Source organism: Pipistrellus kuhlii, unplaced genomic scaffold (genome assembly GCF_014108245.1).
Source record: "Pipistrellus kuhlii isolate mPipKuh1 unplaced genomic scaffold, mPipKuh1.p scaffold_m20_p_6, whole genome shotgun sequence".
Classification (NCBI taxonomy): Eukaryota; Metazoa; Chordata; class Mammalia; order Chiroptera; family Vespertilionidae; genus Pipistrellus; species Pipistrellus kuhlii.
In genome coordinates, this window is record NW_023425562.1 from 7667418 (window position 1) to 7690267 (window position 22850).

General features: G+C 38.8%; 1 protein-coding gene across 4 annotated transcripts in view; it reads left to right on the forward strand.

Moving 5' to 3' along the window:
• Positions 1-22850, forward strand: part of GALNT1 (polypeptide N-acetylgalactosaminyltransferase 1) — a 71825-nt gene that overhangs the window by 38693 nt on the left and 10282 nt on the right. For 3 of the 4 annotated variants that reach the window (XM_036419881.2, XM_036419882.2, XM_045574727.1), the window contains 8 exons: positions 172-413; positions 2517-2691; positions 7699-7865; positions 13305-13512; positions 17008-17178; positions 18523-18640; positions 19835-20015; positions 20949-21088. In XM_036419881.2, the coding sequence (XP_036275774.1) occupies positions 275-413; positions 2517-2691; positions 7699-7865; positions 13305-13512; positions 17008-17178; positions 18523-18640; positions 19835-20015; positions 20949-21088 (1299 nt within the window). In that variant the 5' untranslated portion in view covers positions 172-274. Of the gene's footprint in view, positions 1-171; positions 414-1944; positions 2038-2516; positions 2692-7698; positions 7866-13304; positions 13513-17007; positions 17179-18522; positions 18641-19834; positions 20016-20948; positions 21089-22850 lie in introns of those variants that run through there. The other variant, XM_045574728.1, reaches the window with a different exon arrangement.

Genomic DNA, 22850 nt, shown 5'->3' on the forward strand with positions numbered 1-22850 from the left:
GTATATTGATCTGTAGGAGTTATTTTTGATACAATTTTAATGTTTAAAGTATTTTCTAAGTCTGATCTATAAACTTATTCTCCATAGTAAAATTTCATATGCATATTTTTCTTACAGTTCTCTACATTCTGAATTTTTAAGTTAATGTGATTTTTTCTTTTTTCTCTCTAGGTTATGAATGTGATTTTTGATGAAACTGGATTGGAAACATTTTCATGGTCTTTGTATATTTATATATATGTATTTTAAAATTTTGCATTTGACTTAAAGTGCCATGAGAAAATTTGCATATTGCAAGGTGGTCCTAGCCACCTCCTTGATTTGGGTACTCTTGGATATGTTCCTGCTGCTTTACTTCAGTGAATGCAACAAATGTGATGAAAAAAAGGAGAGAGGACTTCCTGCTGGGGATGGTGAGTGACATTTTATAATAAAACACTCATTTTGATAAGTATGTCACTGTTTTGTTTTTTGTTGTTAACAATTTGGATACTATATAATTTTAACATTTTTAGATTAATAATGATCCTTGCTTGCCTATATATGATGATCATATTTACAACAATTTTTTTATGGTTCTTCCAACAGTTAAAAATGTTGAAGTATCATGCATAGGATGATTCAATGGCTATTGTGTAAACTTATATCTCTTTATTCTACTCCCATGAGAAAAATATAAATTAGTAATTTATAAGGTTTATTCAAGTACATTCAAAATTATGTCATCTGGTTTGTATACATTAATTTTATTTTGTGTCATACAGAGGAAACCTGTAGTTTTCTTAATAATTTTTTTAAAACACTAAACTTTTCTATATTCTCAGGTAAATGCAGTTTAACTGAAGTATAACATATCTTTGTTCTCATAGTATAACACCTTAGTCACTCCCTTATCAACATTGATTAGATTTTTATAAATGATGGGCATATAAAATTGTATGCCAAGAAAATTATTTCATTTTTTAGTTCAGAAAATTGATGATATCCAAATCCATTTTAGTTACCTTCAAACAAAAATTTCACTGAACTCACTTTAAATTTCCATAAAAAACTGGTAAATAGAATACGTAGAAAGTTATGCTTACCATCCTCTTCGTTGTTGATTTTTTAATACTGCAAATGCAATTGTAGTAAAAATATTCACTAACTACACACATTTTATCCTAGCCTTTCTGCCAAAGAAAAGTAATTAGTCCATTTAATTTATCTGGTAGATTCTGTAAGTCATATAGTAGTCATGTAACTTTTGATTAATAGTAATTTTAAATGTGGCTATGAAATCTCAAGTGTACCAATTAATTAAAATATATAATGTGGACACTGTAAGTATTAGATGATCAAATTTGTAAAATATTGCAATAGCATGATTGTATATGTTGTATAGTTTTGCCTGATACTTTACGATCACAAGGCCAGAGTTTTTTTTACTTCATAATGATGGGAAATAAAAGTAGAAAAAAATAGACAATTTAATTTGAAATTTTAATTCCCAGATACCCATCATTTGGCTTCAACAGTTGTTAATTCAAGGCTAGGCTAGGCTTGTGGCATGGATACATAGATAACTCTTTCTTTTTGCTCCCTTCACCTCTTTTGGTTATTATTGAAGAAGAAATTGGGTTCTCTTTTTCTTGTTTCCCACAGTCAGGATTTATATCCTTTCATATTTTTTATCATCTCCTTTTGTGCCCATTTCCTGTGAATTTTAGTAGGTTCAGAGGCTTGATCAGATTCAAGAGCTCCCCTTCGTCCCCCCGAAGAATATGTTATATTATAGATGGGGTTCTGTATAACAATACTCCAACACTGAGCAGCATGAAAACGATCCTATTTTAACTTTTCTAGAAAGCACTATCTTAAACTAGAACAGGGCACAGGATACTTATAATCAGGGGCATTAGATGTCTCCCACTTGCTCTTGGTTGCCTATGCCATGCCCTAAAGATTATTGTCAGGTCCAGAGCTCTGCTGTGTTCTCTTGACCCCTGAACATCCCAGCCCCCAAACCTGCTGATTGCTCTTTATTTTCAGAGACAGGTAAGTAACCAGAATTGATTGCCCCAGACAGGAATTTTCATCCCATTATTGTCCTCACTTCATTGTATATCCATTCCCTTTAGTTGGGGGGGGGGGGGGGGGGAATGGGGGAGAGTAGTGAATTGTTTTTGACTGAGGATGAAGTACTGGGGAGGGCGTGGAGAGCCTAGCAAGTGGTTGGTTTGGCAGGTTAGGTTAAATTTCACATGGAAAAGATTGGACTTTTAAAGAATATGAGAATAGTGAAGCCTATGCTTTTAGGGAGGTTATTGTGGTAATATTTGGAAGGGTGCCCCTGCAATGCAGTGATGCAGGTGAGAAAGTCTTAAGCATAACTCTGGCATGAAGGAGGTGTTGCAGGCTGGGAGACCTGAGCTCAGAAATTGCTCTCGTTGAGGGCACTGTTTAAACTCAAGTGTTATTAAAAAGAAGTATGAATTGATTGTTCTAAAATTGTTAAGTTTCCTCCTTATTCTTAGTTTTAGAGCCAGTACAAAAGCCTCATGAAGGTCCGGGAGAAATGGGGAAACCAGTCGTCATTCCTAAAGAGGATCAAGAAAAGATGAAAGAGATGTTTAAAATCAATCAGTTCAACTTAATGGCAAGCGAGATGATTGCACTCAACAGATCTTTACCTGATGTTAGGCTAGAAGGGTGAGTATCCAGGATGGTCCTGATAGTGTTTAATTTGAATGAAAAGTATATTTTAAATACTAATCAGTTGCACATTAGTGTTCACTGCTTCTGGAGTGAATGCTATATCACTAACTTACTACTTGCTCCACTTAAAAATAAACGCTAATAAAATACCTCAAGTTACTAGCGATCATTAGGATCGTGTATTTCAGGCTTTGGAAAATAATTGTTTATCTTAATAGGTTAAGGTGGTAGGAGGTTTTAACCTTCATTATTACCAAAGCAGTCATAGTATCAACTTTCTAAAAAAGATTGTTAAGTTTTCTGCAATTTCAAACAGTGAATTATGCAGTTGTAAGTGTACAGATTACTGAATTTTTACGTATTGCATATACCTACCTGTCGGTCTTCCAAATCAAGATGCAGAACATTCCATCACCTGAGAGTTCTCTCATGTTCCTTTCCAGTGCTCCCACCCCAGGGGGCAGCCTTTGTCTTGGCCTTTCTAACCATAGGTGATTTTCTCCCCTCTTTTGGTACTTTTTATAAATGGGTCCATACAGTACATATTCTTTAGCGTCTTTGAAATCCATGTTGCTATATATATCAGAAGCTTATTCTTTTCCATGGCAGTGTAGTGGTTTGTTAATGTGAATATACCATAGTGTTTTTACATATTGGTAGACATTTGGGTTGCTACCACTTTTGACTATTATTAAGGTGTTGAGAACAGTGTTTAAATGGTGTGATACATAAGCTTGTGCACTGAATTTCGGGCTTGCTGAGGCCTCCTCATACTTAAAAAGATTTTGTTTCATGCAAGCTTCTAATACATAGTCCTGGCCAACCATTGGGAGTTTATGGGAGAGAAGGGAACACACAGACACTGCTACCTCTAGGAGCCCTTTTATACCTTCTTGCTCCATCTCTGTGTTTGTAGCCTCATTTTAAACATTTTATCATGGAAAATATCAAATGGGTACAAAAATAGAGATGATATCAACAGTATAATGAGCCCTCATTTATTCATTACCCTGCTTCAACAATCCTAACAGTCCTCTGACAGTCTTCATCTCTTGGTATTGATACCTGTGCCTACCTCTCCCGGTTGTACTAGGGTTGGTCTGTATTACGAATAGAACACAGAACCAGTGATCAGAATTGGGGTATAAAATGCACTGTGGGTTTCAGTTTGGTCTTTTACTCTCACTTGGATCACTGGCTCTTGGGTAAGCTCGCTGACATGACCCGAGAAGCACCCTGGTGTGTGGCCTTCTGTGATCAGCCAGGTGAGTGAGGTTAGAAGTAGATTCCCCAGTCCCAGGTCAGAGCCTAGCACTCTAAATTTACAGGATGTGTCCCTGGAAGATAGGGACTCATTGAAGAAAAAAGAAAAATCATGGTACCATTTTCATACCTAAAAAATATTAACAGTGATTCTTCATAACATGAAAACCCAGTTAATGTTCAAGTTTCCCTGGTCATGTCATGTATCTTTATTTTATAGTGTTTGTATCAAGACCCAAATAAGATCTACATATTGCAGCTGGTGGATAGGTTCTCTCTCCATCTTTTTTTTTTTTTTTTTTTTTTTTTTTACTAATGATCTATCAAAAAAAATTTTTTTTTGGGGGGGGGGGGAGTAGCCTTTTCTTTCCTTATTGTGGATTTGACATATCTTTAAGTCATTCTGTTAGTTTATTTTTCAAGGCTGCATCATTAGATGCGTTTAAGACAATTTATGGTGCTGAGTTTTTTAAAGATATAGTGTTCACTATATCTTTATTAACTTTCTTTCCCCCAAAAAGCCCACAGTGCATTTTATAACCTAATTCTGATCACTGGTTTTCATAGTGCTATTCCACTTTTAGTCTGTTTAATATTTTTCTGGTATGTCTATTTTTTTTTTCCTATTTCTTTCAGCCATCTGTATGATTTTGTTTTAGGTGTATCTCTACTAAATGGCTGAATTTTATACTTTTAATTTCCTCTAATAGTCATTGTTTATAATGGTTTGAATTTGATGAATCTACAATTATTGTAACTATTGTTATAGTTGTACTTCTTTTAGGTTGAACCATACAAAGTTGATGTTCATCTTTTTTTGACCTATAAAAGTGACAGTTTCATAAAGTTCAACCTGATAAATCTTGTTTTTTGTTTACCACCTTTTCATTTTCCGGTCTGCTAGTATTCGTGTTTTTCACTCTCGTAGTTTGGAACCTAGCTTTATCTTCAGCTACATGCTCGTGCACATAGTGTACTTTTGATCTGAGCAGGCGTATTATTCTTCAGTTCTAGGACAGTTCTAGCAATAATCTCAGATGTTGCCGCATCCCTGTTCCCTCTGGCCTATTCACCTGGGACTATGCCTATGTATATACTAGAACCTCTTCACCCATAGTTATTCTTGTCTCACTTTTTGAATTGTATCCAGATGAGTTTCTTATTAATATTTTGATAGTGGCAAGGTCTAGATCTGGCTCTGCTGTTTACTGGCTCCGTGGCTTTGAACAAGTTGCTTAACGTTTCTGTACCTTATGATCTTTATCTGTACCCTAAGAAAATAACAAGGGTTGCGTGTGGATTTGCAGTACATCGAATACTTTGTGGCACCTGAGATGTAGGCCTCCATTCAGGGAGTGAGGTGCAGTTCTCAGGAGCAGCCGACTCCAAACATGCTTTCCCATCTCCACTCTCTTTTACTAAGTGCTTTAAGTGCTGTTTGACTTCTAAAGTGTATTCACAATGAAATGTTAAATGAGAAATAGATTAATACTTAACCCTCTGTTAAAGCTGGCCAGAGCTGGCCAGCGGGTGCTTTTCAGACGAGTTCCCAAGTGTAGAAAGATGAAGAATGTGGGACAGCCCCTAGAGTGCAGCTCTTCACCCCTTTTCTGAATCCAGAAACGCCTCACTTGTTCTCAGCCTGGCCTGGCCCGGTGGTGTAGCCAGTGGTGTCCAGGTCACCCTGTGCCTGCCAAGAACCTTTACTGCTTGCAGGGTCTCCAAGGGCACATTTCCTGGAGGAAAGAATAACACTGCTCCAGTGTCAAGAAGCATTAAGTAACAATAAAAGAATAACTTTCCTAATGTGTGATTCTAGCAAATCAGGTTTAAGACAAATTCAAGTCACTTAATAAGGCAATTTTATTCTATATTTAGTCTCAGATGTTTAAGAAGTGATACCACTTATTGAATGTTTATTATGTTCTAGGCACTATACACATGATCATATTTAAGCAGTTGAGCAAAACAGTGGTAGCATGCCCAGTTTGCAGGTGGAGAAATTCAGAGATTAAATGATTTGTACCAAGGATGGTTAATAAGTGACACATGAGAAATCTGTCCATGACAAAACATGCATCTTAACCAGTGCGCTTTGCCTTCACTCTTTGGATTAGATCTTGCCTGAATGAGCATACACAGAGGAGAAATTATGTAACATTGCAAAACACTGTCAGGCAGGTAACCAGACATCTTAAACATAGACTTGGCCGTGGTGAGTGGTAGTAACAGGCTAAATGTAGTAGATGACAAAGAATACCTTGAAAGTCTTAGCTCAAAGGGACATGGAGTAGCCTGTTTCCTCATCTGTAATATTGGCATAATACCTCTGTCTTATGTGTTATTGTAAGGATAAAGTGGCATGATGCATGTGCAACTCTTAATGCCATTTCAGGTTGTAAGAAGGTTAGGATAAGTAGAGTGGGACTTGAACAGTTGAAAAATAATAGAAAAAAGTGATTATCAAGGGACTTCTGTTGTTCTATATTCCTGAATTATTAAGGTATTTATGTAGATTCTCTGGTAAGCCCAGTCTTGCTGAGATGAACACTATCCTAAGCAAACTTAACCCTTTGCACTCTGCTGCCCTCTCAGGGGACATCGGAATTCTAGCATATAACTTGGATGTCCCCTCTCAGGGGACATTGCAGTTTATTAGTGATTACAGGGAATTGAGTTAATTCAATGCACCCGCTGCAAAGTAGCGTCGAGTAGCTGGTAGCCAATGTCCAGAGTGGTTCGGAGTGCAAAGGGTTAATCTCTTTATTCCCTAAATCACTCCGGCAGGCATTCAACCTAACCCTCAGACCATATAGGGAATTTCCTGCATTCGAGTTTACTCAGTAACCCTTTCATTCACATATAACGAGTGTGCTCATTGTGTAGGTCACCTTTTGATCAGTGTTGTACATAGGGGCCATAAATAAAACTACTTGTGTTTTGACTCATTCTTAAAAAAAAACAGGGATTTTCAGTCAACTCCAACTCCACTCCAGTATTTAATTCAGTCCCATTAATAGCATCAACTCACTATGGTAGTGATTCTGTGTGCATAAATATTTGAGTGTGTTTGGTCTTTCTGATGATTGCATTTCTAGACATTGCCTTTATTAAACAAGATGCATGCCGGTATTTCAGTATTGAGGCAGCATTATGAGCTTGGCCAGTAGAGCATGGACTGTGGAGTCCTCAGCCAGACCCTGCTGTTCCCTGGCTGTGTCTGTCTTCTGGCTGTGAAATGTAGCTCCTAGTACTTCACAGATTTTATTAGGAAGCCTATGCCTAGGATACCATAGATACTCAGTGAATATTAGTTCTCTCCTTTGTGGAAGGTATATGATTGTGGGGATTATTAAATTGTGTAGATCCTAGTGGTTCTGTTTGTTTTGTTTTGGTCCAATTGGATTCTTGAGATAATTCAGTTTGGGATAATAACACAGCCTTAAATACATTCTTCGTTAAACTGAATCAACAGAATACATTCATCAGGAAGAGGTGCCTAATTGTAAGAATACAGTTGCCCTCTTTAAAATAATTTTAATTTAAACATATAACTTTAAATAGGTACTATTCATTAAACATGCAACACTAACCAAAACCTAAATAAATGGGAAGTTACCAGGAGTCCCACTGCTAGAGCACACTGTTTTTATTGTTCTGCTGCCCGTTCTAGTCTAGATTCATTCATTGTGCTATCGTAACAGTCACTTTCTATAAAGGCATTTGCTTTGTCTCTAGGTGTAAAACAAAGGTGTATCCAGATAATCTTCCTACAACAAGTGTGGTGATTGTTTTCCACAATGAGGCCTGGAGCACACTTCTGCGAACTGTCCATAGTGTCATAAATCGTTCACCAAGACACATGCTAGAAGAAATTGTTCTAGTAGATGATGCCAGTGAAAGAGGTAAATTTTAAATTGTGACACCAATAATATCCTACACCGTTTGTCATTAATGATTAAAAAACTAGTTGCTATCATTTTCAACCCAGTAACTATACAAACTTCTAATTTATCCTAAAAATATTTGTGGCATTTGGACTCATTCACATATGCAAAAAGAATTACCACTGTGAAACCTTAAACAATAATTAACTTTTACTTTGTGTCTCCTCTTAATCTTGTTTTAAAAAAAGAAATAATGCTATATAATACAGACATTTATGCAGAATAGTGACTAAATCCACATAACTTTAGGATTTTTGCTGTGAGAACCTGCAGCCCCGGGAATTGAGAGAAACTGGGTCTTAGAACCATGACTGGGGACCATCAGTTCTGTGTCCAGTGGGAAGTATCCCTGGTGGCAAAATGAAGCCCTAGCAGTGAGCCTTAGTTCCCCAAATCCTGCTTAGGTTTTCCCATTTCACTCCATTTCCAAGTTCAGGAATGACCTATAGCGAAGTGTCAAAAAAGGATGAGGAAGGAGCCTGAGAAAAAGTGGTATATGACTCTGATCTCATAATAAGGCTATATTCTTCCAAGAATCTCAGAATTTTCCACAACCTTAGAATCCCTCAAACTGTTTTATGAAGTACTCTTTTTGGAAAGGTGTGTTAATTAAAAGTACCGTGGCCCAACATTATTTATTCTGCATCCTTCTTAGAAATTTTACACTATTAGCTAATATAGGAAAGGCTTGGCTTAGTCCATCATTAAAACAACCTATTAGGTTCAGAGTTATCTGGCTTTTCCCAGACTCCCTCCTACAGTCTCCACCCCACACACATCTATTTGGAATCATTGTTGTCATGTATTCCCCCAATATCCCTAAACTCACATGAGAAAAACTTGGAAGGAACTACCAAAAATGGCTTCCCTTCATTCTTTGATAAGCCTTAAACTTCATGATCTATCACTTCTACTCTCTTGCCTAACCTTTCATTGCATCTGCTAAGATAGTTTAGTCACATTTTATACCTTCTCCTTCCTGTGCTCACACTAAATATGTATATATAACCATGATTAAATTTAATCATTTCATATCCTAATTATTGGGAGCAATTTGCCCATTAATTATAATTTAAAGCTTATTAGTTTGCCAGATTATAGTGGTATAAAGAAAGAATAAGTTATAGTCCCACCTTCTCACATACCTTATAGTTTATCTAGCTAATCCAGTTAAGGAGACAGTTTATAATCATGCAATAATAGTATAATATATAATGTGATTAATGTAAAAATGAATGAGAGCTGTTATAAATTAAGAATACATTTGAAACAATTATTGTTGACAAAGTATAAATCTCAGGTGGATAATTGTTTGCTAGGAGTTAACCCTTTAAGAAAATTACCTGAAGTTTATTTAAGCAGTGATCTACACAAAGATCTTTACTGCCAGTGACTTGTATTTGGTTTACTCATATGTTGATAATTGCTAAATTAAATATTCCTCAAGGAGAGATATTTTTCTTCCGATAAAATTACTTACTTCCCCGATTTCTCTGTTGGTTCTCTGTTACTCTATTGTGTGCCTGAGAAGGCTGTGCAGAATAGTAAGTTTCTGTTGGATATGGCCTAATTAGGAAGATGTGCCCACAAGTCTATAAAGTGACAAAGAAAGTTACATATATCAGTTATTGTTTCCCCTTCCTCATCTGTAGGAGAAAACAGGTGAGAGGGGGCTTTTCCTCACTGCTCCACCTGAGTTCTTAGTCACTTAACGGGGTCCCTAACTGTTACCAGCGCCTTCAGCAGGGATCTGCTTCTCCTTTATCATCCTGCCTAGAAAGCTCAACTTAGGTCACCATTTCTGTATTTGGGAACTGCTAGGCATTGTGTTTTTGTGGTTATAAGTATGGTCTTACTATTCAGATTGAGAATTATCTAATACTAGAAGTCTGGTGCATGAAATTCATGCAGTCGGGGTGGAAGGGGAGGCGGGGAGAGGGTGAAAACCAGGCCGAGGGGCCCCACTGGTGCATGATCAGGGCCAGGGAGGGATGGCAGAAGGGCTCCAGGGCATGTCCGGCCTGTCTTGCTCAATCCCGATGATACTAACCTACCAGTCAGAGCATCTGCCCCCTGGTGGTTAGTGCATGTTGCATGTCATAGCGAGCGGTTGAGTAGCCTTAGCATATCATTAGCATATTACTCATTGATTGGTTGGCTGGAAGACTAGATACTTAGCAAATAGGCTTTTATTATATAACTTCCTTTGGCTCTCATGTTTAGGTGGTACCTATTGGGCCCAGGAACCCCAGAGCAAGTTCTTTATTTTTAAGTAACTCTCTAAGTCTGCTTTTTCCTCTTCATAAGGCACATCCAAGCACCATCATTTCTCACCTGGATTGGTGACATAGACTAGTCTGTTTACATACACTCATACCCCTACCCCCATCTGCTCCCCATGTTGTGCTGCATGCAGAGCGAGCCTTCAGACATGCATATCTGATCATGCCACTTCTCTAATGAGAATCTTTCCTCAAAGGCCTTTATGACTGACTTTTTCCTACATCTTCAGTCATATCTTAACCATTCCCTATCCACCCATCTCTGCAACACAGCTCTGATGTTTACTCAGAATCAAGTTATTTTTAGAGAGGCTTTGACCTCCCAAGATCAGGTTCTATTCTGAACATGTGTTGGAAGACTGTCCTCCCCCACAACTCTCACCAGAAATTTGTTTACTTGTCTCCTGGCCTCCAATTAGACTCTACATTCCAGATCTGTTTGTGCACCATGCTCTCCTCAGTGCCCACAGTGCCTATTACTTAGTGCACACATTTACTTAATGAATGAATGAGTAATCTACCAATCCGTTAATCCTTGCTTTTATGGCCTGTCTGTACAAGCTTCCTATCGTGTAGCATGCAGTGTCTGTTCATAGCCTCGGGACGCTTGATTTCATAGCTAACCTGCTGAGTTGACAGTAACTCCATTTATTAAAGAAGTATGAAGTAGACTATCATTATTTCTATTCTATTGATGAGGAAAATGAGGCTTACCTTTATTAACCAAGGGCTTGACCTCTGAACTGCTCCTACATCACATCTGTTATAACTTTACTGTTACAGGGCTTCTAGTAAAGACAGTCTAGATGAATCTCTAGTTCATGTCAGAAGTTAGTGTAATTGTCATCTCAGGTTATCTTAAGACTCAGAACTGATAGAATGGTCCTCATCCAAGATGACTATTGTGTTTTTCTCATTTTACACAAAAGGAAAGGGAGTTTCTTACTTCGTAGGGATTAGGAGTCAGATTTATTAGACTTTAAATTCCTTGCTCTTAAGTTCTGGCTAAGCTTTCTCAGATTTTGCTACGAGTAGTGAAATGTCCCCTGCCACTCCCATTCTCTGACAATCTCACACTCCCTGGTGGAGAGATGCCTAGGCATCCATTTGTAGGCTAACAGCTATAAAGATATTCTAATCAACACGATTCTCTTATTTTTATGACAATAGTAGCTTCTAATCACGATCACCTAATATGCCCCCTCCCCACTTTATCCCGTGTTCATTTTTGTAAAATGAGACTTGGATAGTTACTAGTCGCCCACCCAGCCCTGAGTCCATAACTCAATGTCCGCTGTTAGGAAGACACCTATTTCTTAACATCATTGCCACAAATGTGTCAAACTATGATGTCAAGAAAATTTGTGGAATAGTAACTTTTTTGAACTGCCAGACCAAAGAGAGCATTCATTTTTTATTTTATTTATAGACAGGAGAGAATATTATAGCCTTCAAACATGTCAGATTCTGAAATTAGATTGCAGCACTTTAAACTGTCTGATATTCGGGGGGAACTTATTGGGAGACACACTTGATCACACACCCAGTGGTGGCTGGTGAAAGTACTGGAACAGAGCTCACACCCTTCCACAGGAGAGTCTGTCAGACTCTGCACATACAGTAATCCAAATGTGTGTCCGATCAGTAATCCAAGTGCACAGTCCTGAGTTGTTCTCTCTGCAGCTTCCTGCGGGGATTTCTTGCTATGGATGAAGAGATGGGCTTCAAAGTCAGGCAGACATGGCTTTGAATCTTGAATTAAGTAACCTCTTGACAAGCTGTGTCACCTTGATCCATTCATTTAATATTCTGAGCCTTAGATTTTCGTATCTAAAATTTGTGACAATCTCTGGGATTGGCACTACCCTCACGTTTTTACTCAAAGTATATCTTTTTTACCATAAGATTCGATTCATAAAATCACAGTAGTGATCAGATAGGAGTTCTGTTCCAGATATTTTCCAAATATATCAGGAAATAAATTAGCAGCAATGGAAATGATGGCTTGTCTGGTGCAGTGGAACACATCCCTGATTATTTCCGTATTGAGTCATTGTGGTCTTACTAGTTAAACAGACAAGATCGTTTCACTCCTATTTGCCTTTTCCTCTCCATTACGTAGGAATACCTTTGGATCCCCACTTAGATATTTAGAGACCTCCTTAATAGATACTCCTGATTGACATGTCACCTTTCATTATTAGAGTCCTATGGGACAAAGCTAGTCATCAGAGTTCCGGTAGTTCCAGCTCAGGGTTTTCTTTTCCTAGAGAGGGTATCCTCACACCTATTGTTGGAAGGACATTGGGCCATTCCGCCATCAATAGCTTCTCTGGCATGAATACCATGAAATAACCTGATCTGAAAAATTATCTTTGCTTTCTAAAGTCAATTATGTATTTTGGAGGCAGGACATCCTTAGCTCAGAGTCATAACTCTGTCTGCATGGCTCTAGGATAGCTATTAATTTCATATACCACTTTCTCTCCCTTTCTCTCTTCCTCTTTTTCTCCTCACTTGCCCTTTCCTCTCAAAACCGCTTCTACTGATGCCTACTTGTCTGTTAAGGATCTCTGTGTGGCCCTATAATTACAATCCACCATTTCCCTTCCGAGCTTGACTTCATTATTATCTCCTGATGAAAGAACTAATAAAAGACTGTAATAATCAATATGACAATTGGTTTCTACCTTGGAAAAAATCCCAAAATTTTCTGAACTCTAACAGCTATTACATATGCTGTTCTTGTTCTCTATTGCAATCTGGATGTAATGCCCTCAAACTATATTCTTTCTATTGCTGATCCTTAAGCACAACTAGAAAAGTTGCAGTGAGCCTGACGAAGAACTGCTTGGAGAAATGTGGTAATGTGCCTGTCTTGAGCCTGAATTCCAAGGCTCCTTGCTGATTCCTGTGTAATAGGGCGGGGCAGCCCTGGCACTTTCTCTCAGGAGGTAAAGGTTAGGTCCCCTATAGCAAAGTGGGTTTGTGAGTCAGGGAGCCTCACCGCAGTGCTGAGGAAATATGTGTTGAATGAATATTGCAGTTCAAAATTGCTTTACATCTAGATAATGCCAGTTCAGTGTTTCATGTTATCTTTGCTTTAATTTTTCAGACTTTTTGAAAAGACCTCTGGAGAGTTACGTGAAAAAATTAAAAGTACCAGTTCATGTAATTCGAATGGAACAACGTTCTGGATTGATTAGAGCCAGGTTAAAAGGAGCCGCTGTGTCCAAAGGCCAAGTGATCACATTCTTAGACGCTCACTGTGAGTGCACAGTGGGGTGGCTGGAGCCTCTCTTAGCCAGGATCAAACAGGACAGGTAATTTTCTGGAGTCTGTGAACGTGTTTTTAGTGTGTTTGTCCTAAGCTACACGGTAAGTTGCAAAATTCTGTTATTTGTGAATAATACAAAAACAGTTTCCTCTGAAGGTTCCTTTAAGATACCCTTGAAGAGCACTCTAAACTAATTATGAAGACCACATTCTAAGGTCTGGATGGAATGTTTGCAAACTGTTCCTGGATTAGGAAGCATGCTGTTAAGATGTACATTGTGTACATACTCTGTTCACTGAGCAGGGGCAGAAGAAATGGGCAGTGAAGTCAGGAAGAGTAGGGTAAAACCCTCTGCTTGGCTCTACTCTGTGAAGCCAACACTGGGGCAGGCAGGGCGTCCCATCTCAGTTCAAGCATGTTAAATGAGGCATGCAACCCACTGGCCTCGAGTTTGACATATTTGGTTTACATCTTTCCTGGAAATATAAGACAGCAAGAAGTAGAAGGGGGTGGGGAGACACATGTTACATCCTGAAATGCTTAACTGCATGTTGAAAAGCACTATAATCTTAGATAATACAGGAGCAGCATTGGGCACTGTGGATGCCCCTGATTGTCTTCTTTCTTTTTTTGATCAATATTTTATTGATTTTTTTATAGAGAGGAAGGGAGAGAGATAGTTAGAAACATTGATGAGCAAGAAACATGGATCAGCTGCCTCCTGCACACTTCCTACTGGGGATGTGCCCACAATCAAGGTACATGCCCTTGACCAGAATCGAACCTGGGGCCTTTCAGTCCATAGGCCGACGCTCTATCCATTGAGCCAAACCGGTTAGGGCTGATTGTCTTCTTTCTTAATGGACATCTGTTAAAGAATATCTACTGTTGGGCTCTGGCTTGGTTCTTGTGTATCAGGAGAGCACCTGACTCTTCAGTCTGCTAGACCTCTGTTAGTTGAATGTCTGCTTGTCATCACAGTTTGAGCTAGAAACTATGTATCGGCTTAACATTGAGGTTTAGATTTTGGCAGGCTAAACTTTTATTGGTCACGTGGAGGATAGGGCATGTCAGCCATTACATCTATTTTGTTTGTTAGCAATTGCTGGACCTCCATCTCTACCCATTCAAAGATGAACAGTAAGCACCTACATTGGCGATGAGGAGATACAGCAGCTTTAGGAAGTAATAGGTGACTGGCTTAGGAAATATTTGCTTGTAAAGAGAACACATAGCCTTAATGACGCAGGAGCCAGGACCCGTGACCCGTGGAGAGAAGCACCATGAAGTGACAACAGAAATAAGGAAGAGGATTAGCTGAAGTCATCACAGAACGTCCAGTTCAGGCTGTAGTAGATTAGGGATCCCAAGTACTTTTCCGAGCTGGAAAGCATTATGCTGGATAAAATACAAAAATCAGTTTTAAATGCATCACTGACGTGGCAGCCAAGTAAGAATTTTGCAGGTCTCAAAACAGAGTGAGAACAAGTGAGAAGTTCAAACACAAAAGCCAGCTTTCACTTGTACGGTTTCCGCTGAACTTGGGGACACTGAGCCTCTGCCTTGAAAGTCAGAGAGACAGGAGGACAGGAGACAAAGCCTGGGCCCTGCCTGAGGGGGAAGGTGAAGAGCAAACACCTGTCTCGAGCTAGGACCCTGCCATCTGTACCTCAGTGTAAGTGAGGAGGGGAAATAAATCCACCACCCCAGAGAAAATGGGCCTGCTTCAGCCTTGGCACGGGTGGCACAGGGGGAACAAATCTCCTAAGAATGTATACACAGAACATGGAAAAATAGAGGACCAACTCGACTCGTTTTCTGAAACTAGTCTAACCTTAACAGGAAAACCAGAAAAGATACATGTTGAAAATTATTCAAACCTATTCATGAATGCTAGTACAAAAATATCACAGTACCAGCAAACTGAGTCCAACTGAGAGGGAGATGATTATATATACATGTATTAATATGTGTAATATTTTATATAGACACATAAATGTATCATAGCATGACCAATTCTCTTAGTTTAGTATAAAGCCAATTTATATAATATACCCCATTAACACATTTCTGAAACTATGATTAAAACTCTGGGACCACTTCAGCAGGTACAGAAGGAGGGTCCACTTATAATTAAAATTACTTAGCAAACTGTTATAGAATGGAAATTTACTAATCTAAGAAAGGACAACTTAAAAACAACAAAACCTTAGCAAGCAGACATCATGTTAATGGAGAAATGTTGAAAGTATTTTTAAAAAGATGTGGAACAAGATAAGGATGCCGTGAATTCTGTTCCTCGGGATTATTAAGAAGCTGTGGTTTTTACAGCGATACAAGAAGTAAAGGATGTCAGGGTCGGCAAAGAAAAAAATTGGTGCTCTCAATTGTAGAGGATTTGTTTTCTTTCTGTAAAGAAAAATAATTTTGCTGCATAACTAACTGGCTATGAGGCAGTTTTGCCATAAAAAAGATTAAATAACTGGTTGACAGGTTGGAGTATTTTTGTTTGATTTCATTTCTCCATTGACAAGTTAATTAACTGTAGTAAAAAAGATAACTGCTTATCAGTTTTGGTTTGGTTGGTTGGTGTCATTATTGACAAAGTTCTTGCAATAACTCCCATTTTTATGTAAATTTTAGCTAGCCCTCACATGTCTATACAGTGACTAGTAGACGTGGTGGTCTTAAAATAGCATTTCTCCTGGGAGCAAGTGTGGGCTAGAAGGGATCAGTGGGAGGAAAGGGGACATCTATAATACTTTCAACAATAAAGATTAAAAAATAGTTAACATTTCTTTCAGGTGACAGTGATTTGCCCTAAGAGTTGGTTTCTTATTTTCAAGCACAGCAGTAATTCAGGGCATTCTTATACAAATCTGGCGCATGTGAGAATGTTTGTTTACACAAATCTAGTGCACACTGCAGCAGGAGAGAGAGGCCGAGGACCCTCTTTGAGGTCGCAGGGTTGAACCCACATTTCCCACTGGTCAAATCTACAACGTAAAACCAGTTATTTGCACAGTATTGCCATGAATCTACACACATTTTAAACAAAATGGTTTAATTTTTGAACCCATTCTTTCATGTTTATGTCTTATGTTTTAACGTCTCTTGCTTGTAATTTTATTTTTATGGCCAGTTCACTGTGCATTGAAAATGCCCGAGGTAATGTTTTTAGCAATGCTTACAGCAAAAATACTAGACGGTGGTGGTTTGGTGGCAAATAATGTAGAAGTATGAATGGAAAAGGGATGGAAGGTTATAAAAAAAGTTATAGTCTTGATGCTAGCTTGGTCTAGAGCAGGTGTCCCCTTTTCTTCCCCATTGACCCCTCCGCCCCGCTCTCACCTCCTCCCCAGGCCTTCACTGCACTACTGTCTCTGTCCATATATGCATGTAAGTTCTTTGGTTAACCTCTTCACCTCACCCCCTTCCCTTTGAAATGTTCTTATTTTAAAACACTTAGTGTACTATTGTTATAGTAGGCCTCAAAAAGGGAAGTTTTGAAAGATTTTTAAATTTGCCTTTCTGATTTCAGGAAAACAGTGGTGTGTCCCATCATCGACGTGATCAGTGATGATACTTTTGAGTACATGGCGGGTTCTGATATGACCTATGGGGGATTCAATTGGAAGCTCAATTTTCGCTGGTACCCTGTTCCCCAGAGAGAAATGGACAGAAGGAAAGGTGACCGGACTCTTCCTGTCAGGTAGTTAATTTGTCAAACCTTTTCTGTTATTGGCAGGGGATTGTGAAGCTTTGGGAATCATAAGGACTATAAGTGTATTTTGGGACACAAGAAACATATGGGTACCTTATAGGTATTTTTTTTTCTTTTTTTTTGTATAAGCAAAAAATAAAATTAGAATTTTTGGCTTATACAAATCTAGTGCACACAAAAAATGGTGACATGCGTATGTTCTTTCTTTCCCATATGAACATCATTTTGCAAATCTATAAGTCAGAATTTATGCTTTAATTCATATTGATCTTAAATCAAACTACCCCTTAATTATAAGTGTTAATATGTGAAAATATTACTTAAAACTGGGTCCTTGTACCAAAATATAAGATTTTAAATTCAGCCTAGCACCATCTGGATGATAACTGACTGACTGGTAAAGTTTAGAAAGCTTGCTTTAAATATAAAAAGGACTAGAATTGACATGTGTAAAAATGAATTTTCATTAGTGCACTTCTGAATTTTCTTTTGTTTTACGTTTGGTCATATATAGACTTTTCCCCCAGAAAGGGATAATAATGGTCCTGCTATTCACACCCTTTAACCTGAGAGCCTAGTTTTTATTCCCACTCATTCTTCAGGAAGTAAAATATTCGGTGGTCGTTTAGTTAAACCTCCTTTGTTATCATGTCTCTGATTTCGTATTCCCACCTGTTCTGTCATGTCTCTGATTCCATATTCCCACCTCTTCTGCATACGGGGCCATGTTTTGCAGAACGAGGCTCCTCTCTTGTGAAGGATATACCATTCTTGGTGGTCAGGATGATGATCCCCTTAGAAAGATGTATAGATTTTATTCTGAACTTCATCTTCTCTCCTTAAAGGTTCCAGTCAGGGATAAGGAAAGGGCCCCATGGTTTTCAGCCGGTTCAGTCTTCTGTCTTTGCAGAATCTGCCTTCCTTTAGAGCCCGGCGTGTTAGAGTTGCTCGCACGAGTTTAGTGGATTAATAACAGCCACTTTCCGAGTTGCTCGGAACTGTGGCAGAGGGGCGTGCACTCTCAGGGGGAGAGGATTTTGAGAAATAGCTTCAGTTTAAGGAGTTTCCAGGTGGATGCTGAGGAAGAGCCTGTGGAGTGGAGAGGACGACTGTGGCTGCCTGACCAGAGAGCAGGTCAGGTCTGAAAACCAAACAGCCCAGCAAAAAAAAAAACAGCAAGCTCCTGGGGCTGCTATGAAAGTTCCCCAAGAGTGTGAGAATAAGCATTTATTCTGTCGTCATAAACAGTTATAAAACAACTTTTTAAAATAAAAACTGATTGTAAATTTAAATTATTGCAATTAACGGTATAGTATTACGATTGAATTTCAGAACGCCTACCATGGCTGGAGGCCTGTTTTCAATAGACAGAGATTACTTCCAGGAGATTGGAACATACGATGCTGGAATGGATATCTGGGGAGGAGAAAACCTAGAAATTTCCTTTAGGGTAAGTTCCCTTTGAAAAAGTAATCTATGGTTTAATTATGTTATTGCTAAATAAAAAAAAATGAATCTTGTATGAGTTCAACCAGATTTCAGAGCCTTCAGTTCATAAAAAAGTTGGCGATACTATTAAGTGTTCATTGTAAACTATTTCAAGCAAGTAATTCAGTTATTTTAATAGTCTACCTATAAAACTTATACAAGATTCCCTATTTGTTTATAATTTCTGTTACTGAATTCAAGCTAGCTCTAAAAATAGTCAACATGTTATTTAAATGACATTTATTTCTGCAAATAATCTAGTTTTAGACACAGCTAACGGTGGAAACCACACTGACTGCACTGTAATCTGAACCGCTTGCTCCTTAGTGGACGTCTGCCGCTTATATAAGGGGAGGCTCGGACTCCGATCCTCTTGGAGATCCTAATCAGCTTTCTCACTTTATGATCCTGGGAAAAAGTGAAAGTACACACACTGAATATTTCAATTGTAAGCAGTTGATAAATTTATAATTTTTGGAAACACTGTCTTTTGAAAGGAGCAAAAGCATAATTTCATTAAATAAGCATGGGAAACCATACTTGATCGGTCTTTTATCCCCTTTTTGTTTTTTGCTTACAAGGACAGCAGAGTGTGCTGTCACAGTCTCCCTGGATTAATCATGAGAGATCCAGTTAGATTCCTGGGCTGTGTTTAATGGGCAGGCTGTGACACAGGTTTGGAGGAGGTGGAACAGACAGGACTCTGGCTGAATACTCCGTGGTCAGAGTCTTTTTGGCCATGAACCATATTAATAAGTACATTATTCATTATACACACCCGACACACAAACATTTCATGAAACAGTATGTCCTTGTTAGCAAGTACTGGTTGCAATTCATCAAATTTGAGTTTATGATCCTTTTATGACTCATAGTGTGCAGATAAGAAAATACTGCTCTAGACCTCAATATTGTTTCTGTATTTAGCCTTTAGCCTATCTTTTCTGAATTTAGCCTTCACCTTCTGGTTTAATCAGAACCAAAATTAGAGAAAGGTTTGCTCCTGAGGAAGCGTGGTTTTAAAAAGATCATGTCACAGGGGCTCTGCTATATGCCTGTGATTCTGTGAAAAATCAAGTATGAAACTCAGCAGATGCGAACAAATTTTTTTTTCAACAAGCAGTGTTTAAAACGAGTCTTCTCTGGTGTTGTTCAGATTTGGCAATGTGGAGGCACCCTGGAGATTGTTACTTGCTCACATGTTGGACATGTGTTTCGGAAAGCGACACCTTACACGTTTCCAGGAGGCACAGGACAGATTATCAATAAAAATAACAGACGCCTCGCAGAAGTGTGGATGGATGAATTCAAGAATTTCTTCTATATAATTTCTCCAGGTTAGCATTATTTTGCATAGAAGAAATACAAGACTAACTTGCTTGTCCCTGATTCTAATGCCTTCTGAGGAGAGGTAAGAAGAGGTAGAAAAAGCTTTGAGCAAAGTGAAACACTTACCTACATAAGTCATTGTAAGAAATAAATGAAATCACACACAGTATAAAAAGCCCTGGCTGGGTGGCCCAGTTGGTTGGAGCATTGTCCCGTTCACAAAAAAAGTTGTGGGTTTGGTCTTTGGTCTGAGTGCATACAGGAGGCACCAATTGATGGTTTTTCTCACATCAGTTTCTCTCAAAATCAATAAAAGCACATTCTCCAGTGAGGATTAAAGGGGGGGAAATGTTTAGCAGAATGCCTGATCTAATATATTATTAAGAACAATAAGTTATCCAGGCCAGTATTGTAGAAATTACTGTTAGTCCAGGTGTTAACGTGTGTTGTAACTAACGGTGACATTTACCGTTGATGTGAAGTGCTGAGGATCTCCAGGCCAGTCCCAGCCCAGTGGTAGCATGCCTCCAGGGACTTTTCTCCAGACGTTTCTCCGATCTTCAGTTTTGTGGGAATAGTTGTTCCATGAGCTCGAAATCTGCCTGGCAGTGTTACCATTCCTTCCTCGTCATTTGGGCAAATGTCTTGATTTTTGCTTTTTTCTTAACGTAGTAGTAAAGTTTTCTGATCCCATATAATTTACATTTGTATTATTATTAGCATGTATACCATTCTCACATTAATTTTTCTTTGGGAAACGTGTACTAATATATTTCCCCATTTTATACTTTGGGAAGTGGATCTATGGCATATCACTTGAATAGTAACACATCACCAAAATGATGCCACTTTTCCCATTCATCTGGCTTAGATGTAAAATGTAAATAGAAATATGCTATGGATAGAACATCAATAATTCAGTCACTCATTTCTTTTAACAGGTGTTACGAAGGTAGATTATGGAGATATAGCATCAAGACTTGGTCTAAGACACAAACTCCAGTGCAAACCTTTCTCTTGGTACCTAGAGAATATTTATCCTGATTCGCAGATTCCACGTCACTATTTCTCTTTGGGAGAGGTAAAAAGAAATGTATTCTATGTGGTTATTATATTCTCACATATCAAAACCAATAGAGGTTAAACATCCAACAAGAAGTAACTTCATATTAAAATTACATGATCATAAGTGTGGGAAAATTCTTATTAGTTGACAGTCTACCTCATGACTTGAAACCTTATTTTTTTTATCGTATTTTCTTAAAATAAGAATGCTCTACCGCTAGCCTTTCATAGTTGGACTCCTGTTACAACATATCAGTGTCTTCCATAGACTTCTGATTTTAACAAACTGACCCATTTAGTTGAAACCGTATACTCCTAAAGCTCATGTCCTAATGTATATTAGCCTGAATCAAAACTTGAAGAACTTTAACAATCTGTTATAAAGAACTGACAAGGAAACTTGCAAGGCCATTGATAATTATTGTATTTTTAACACCATTTTTTTCCTTTGAGAGTTCTAAATCTCATTGTGGGTGGGGTGACGGAAGAATGTTGGTAAGCATGTTTGTTTCTGATGGTGCCTTTAGTCGTTGCTCTTAGAATCCAGCAACAACCTGAAATAATGTGCTGCTTAGTGCTTATCGTTAGCACAGTTGTGCTTTAGAGTTTGGCCTTTGTATTTTTATGAGTGCCCATTGTATAGCGTTTGTGAGATGTGAGAGAGACGTGTGCCCTATTCCACAATATTCTTAAAGCATCCCCAGCCACCCATTCTGCCTCCCAGCCCGAACTGTGCTCTGTGGATGGGAAATCCAGGTCCTGTTCTTTAATGAGAGGTCTGGTCAAATCAAGGAGTCTGTGTCAGGATGGGTTCCGTGGAGATTGGTAGGGACAAAGTCCCTGATGGCTTCAAGGGATTGAGGGAGAAAAGGAAGTGGAGATCATGAGTGGACAAGTCTTGGAAGAAATCTTGTTACAGAAAAAAGAGCAGAGCTATGGGTGGTAGCTGGAGGGGAATATGGGGTTCAGGAAGAATTTTTGTTTATTTTTGTTATGATGAAACTAATGCAAATGACCCAAAAAAGAAAATGTGAATATGCTCAAATCAAGCCACTGATTGCAGGAGTTACGTGGGAATCAGATGGGAGGGATGTGCTGCAGTGCACAGGGGAGGGAGAAGTGGGGGCAGGGCGGGGGAGGAAGCTGTTGGTTTGTGGTGGAAGTGTGAGGAAGTTCTAATGACTTGTTGCCTAATATAAGAAGGAAGAGGAGGTATTGGGACAGGGCTTGGAGAAAAGATGTCAATTAGAAACTTAGAATGTGGGAGCAAATAGATCCCAGAGGGAGCCGATGGTGGTGAGCTAGAGCGATTTCACCCTGGTTGTGTTTTCTCCCGTGTCGTCCTTAGTAGTTACTGAGGCTGCTTGAGGGCTGAAAGTTCCCTACCTCTGCTGTGTTGTGTTTTAAGGAGCTCACCCTCAGACAAGTGGTGTGGAGTGTCTGGCCTCGATAATGAGCATCGGTTCCCTTTGCAGCGGCCTCACTCAGGTTGAGAAAGGCCCAGGGAAGTGATGTGCCAGGAGAAGATTCATAGCAGTTGTTCCTGTCACTTGCCTTTAGAATAGAGAATGAAAAAGTGTTCTTTCCCTTTGAACTGACCCAGTTTGGACAACACCTGGACATTGTAATACACCTATATTCTGGCTCAGCTAACAAAGAGCCACTTGTCTGACCCATAGCAGGCGATTGCCAAAGCAAATTTGCCTTTTACCTGCCTCTTGCCAGCTGGCTTTCTGTATAAGGAACAGATTTAACCCTCAGTGGCCTGCTTGTTCTTC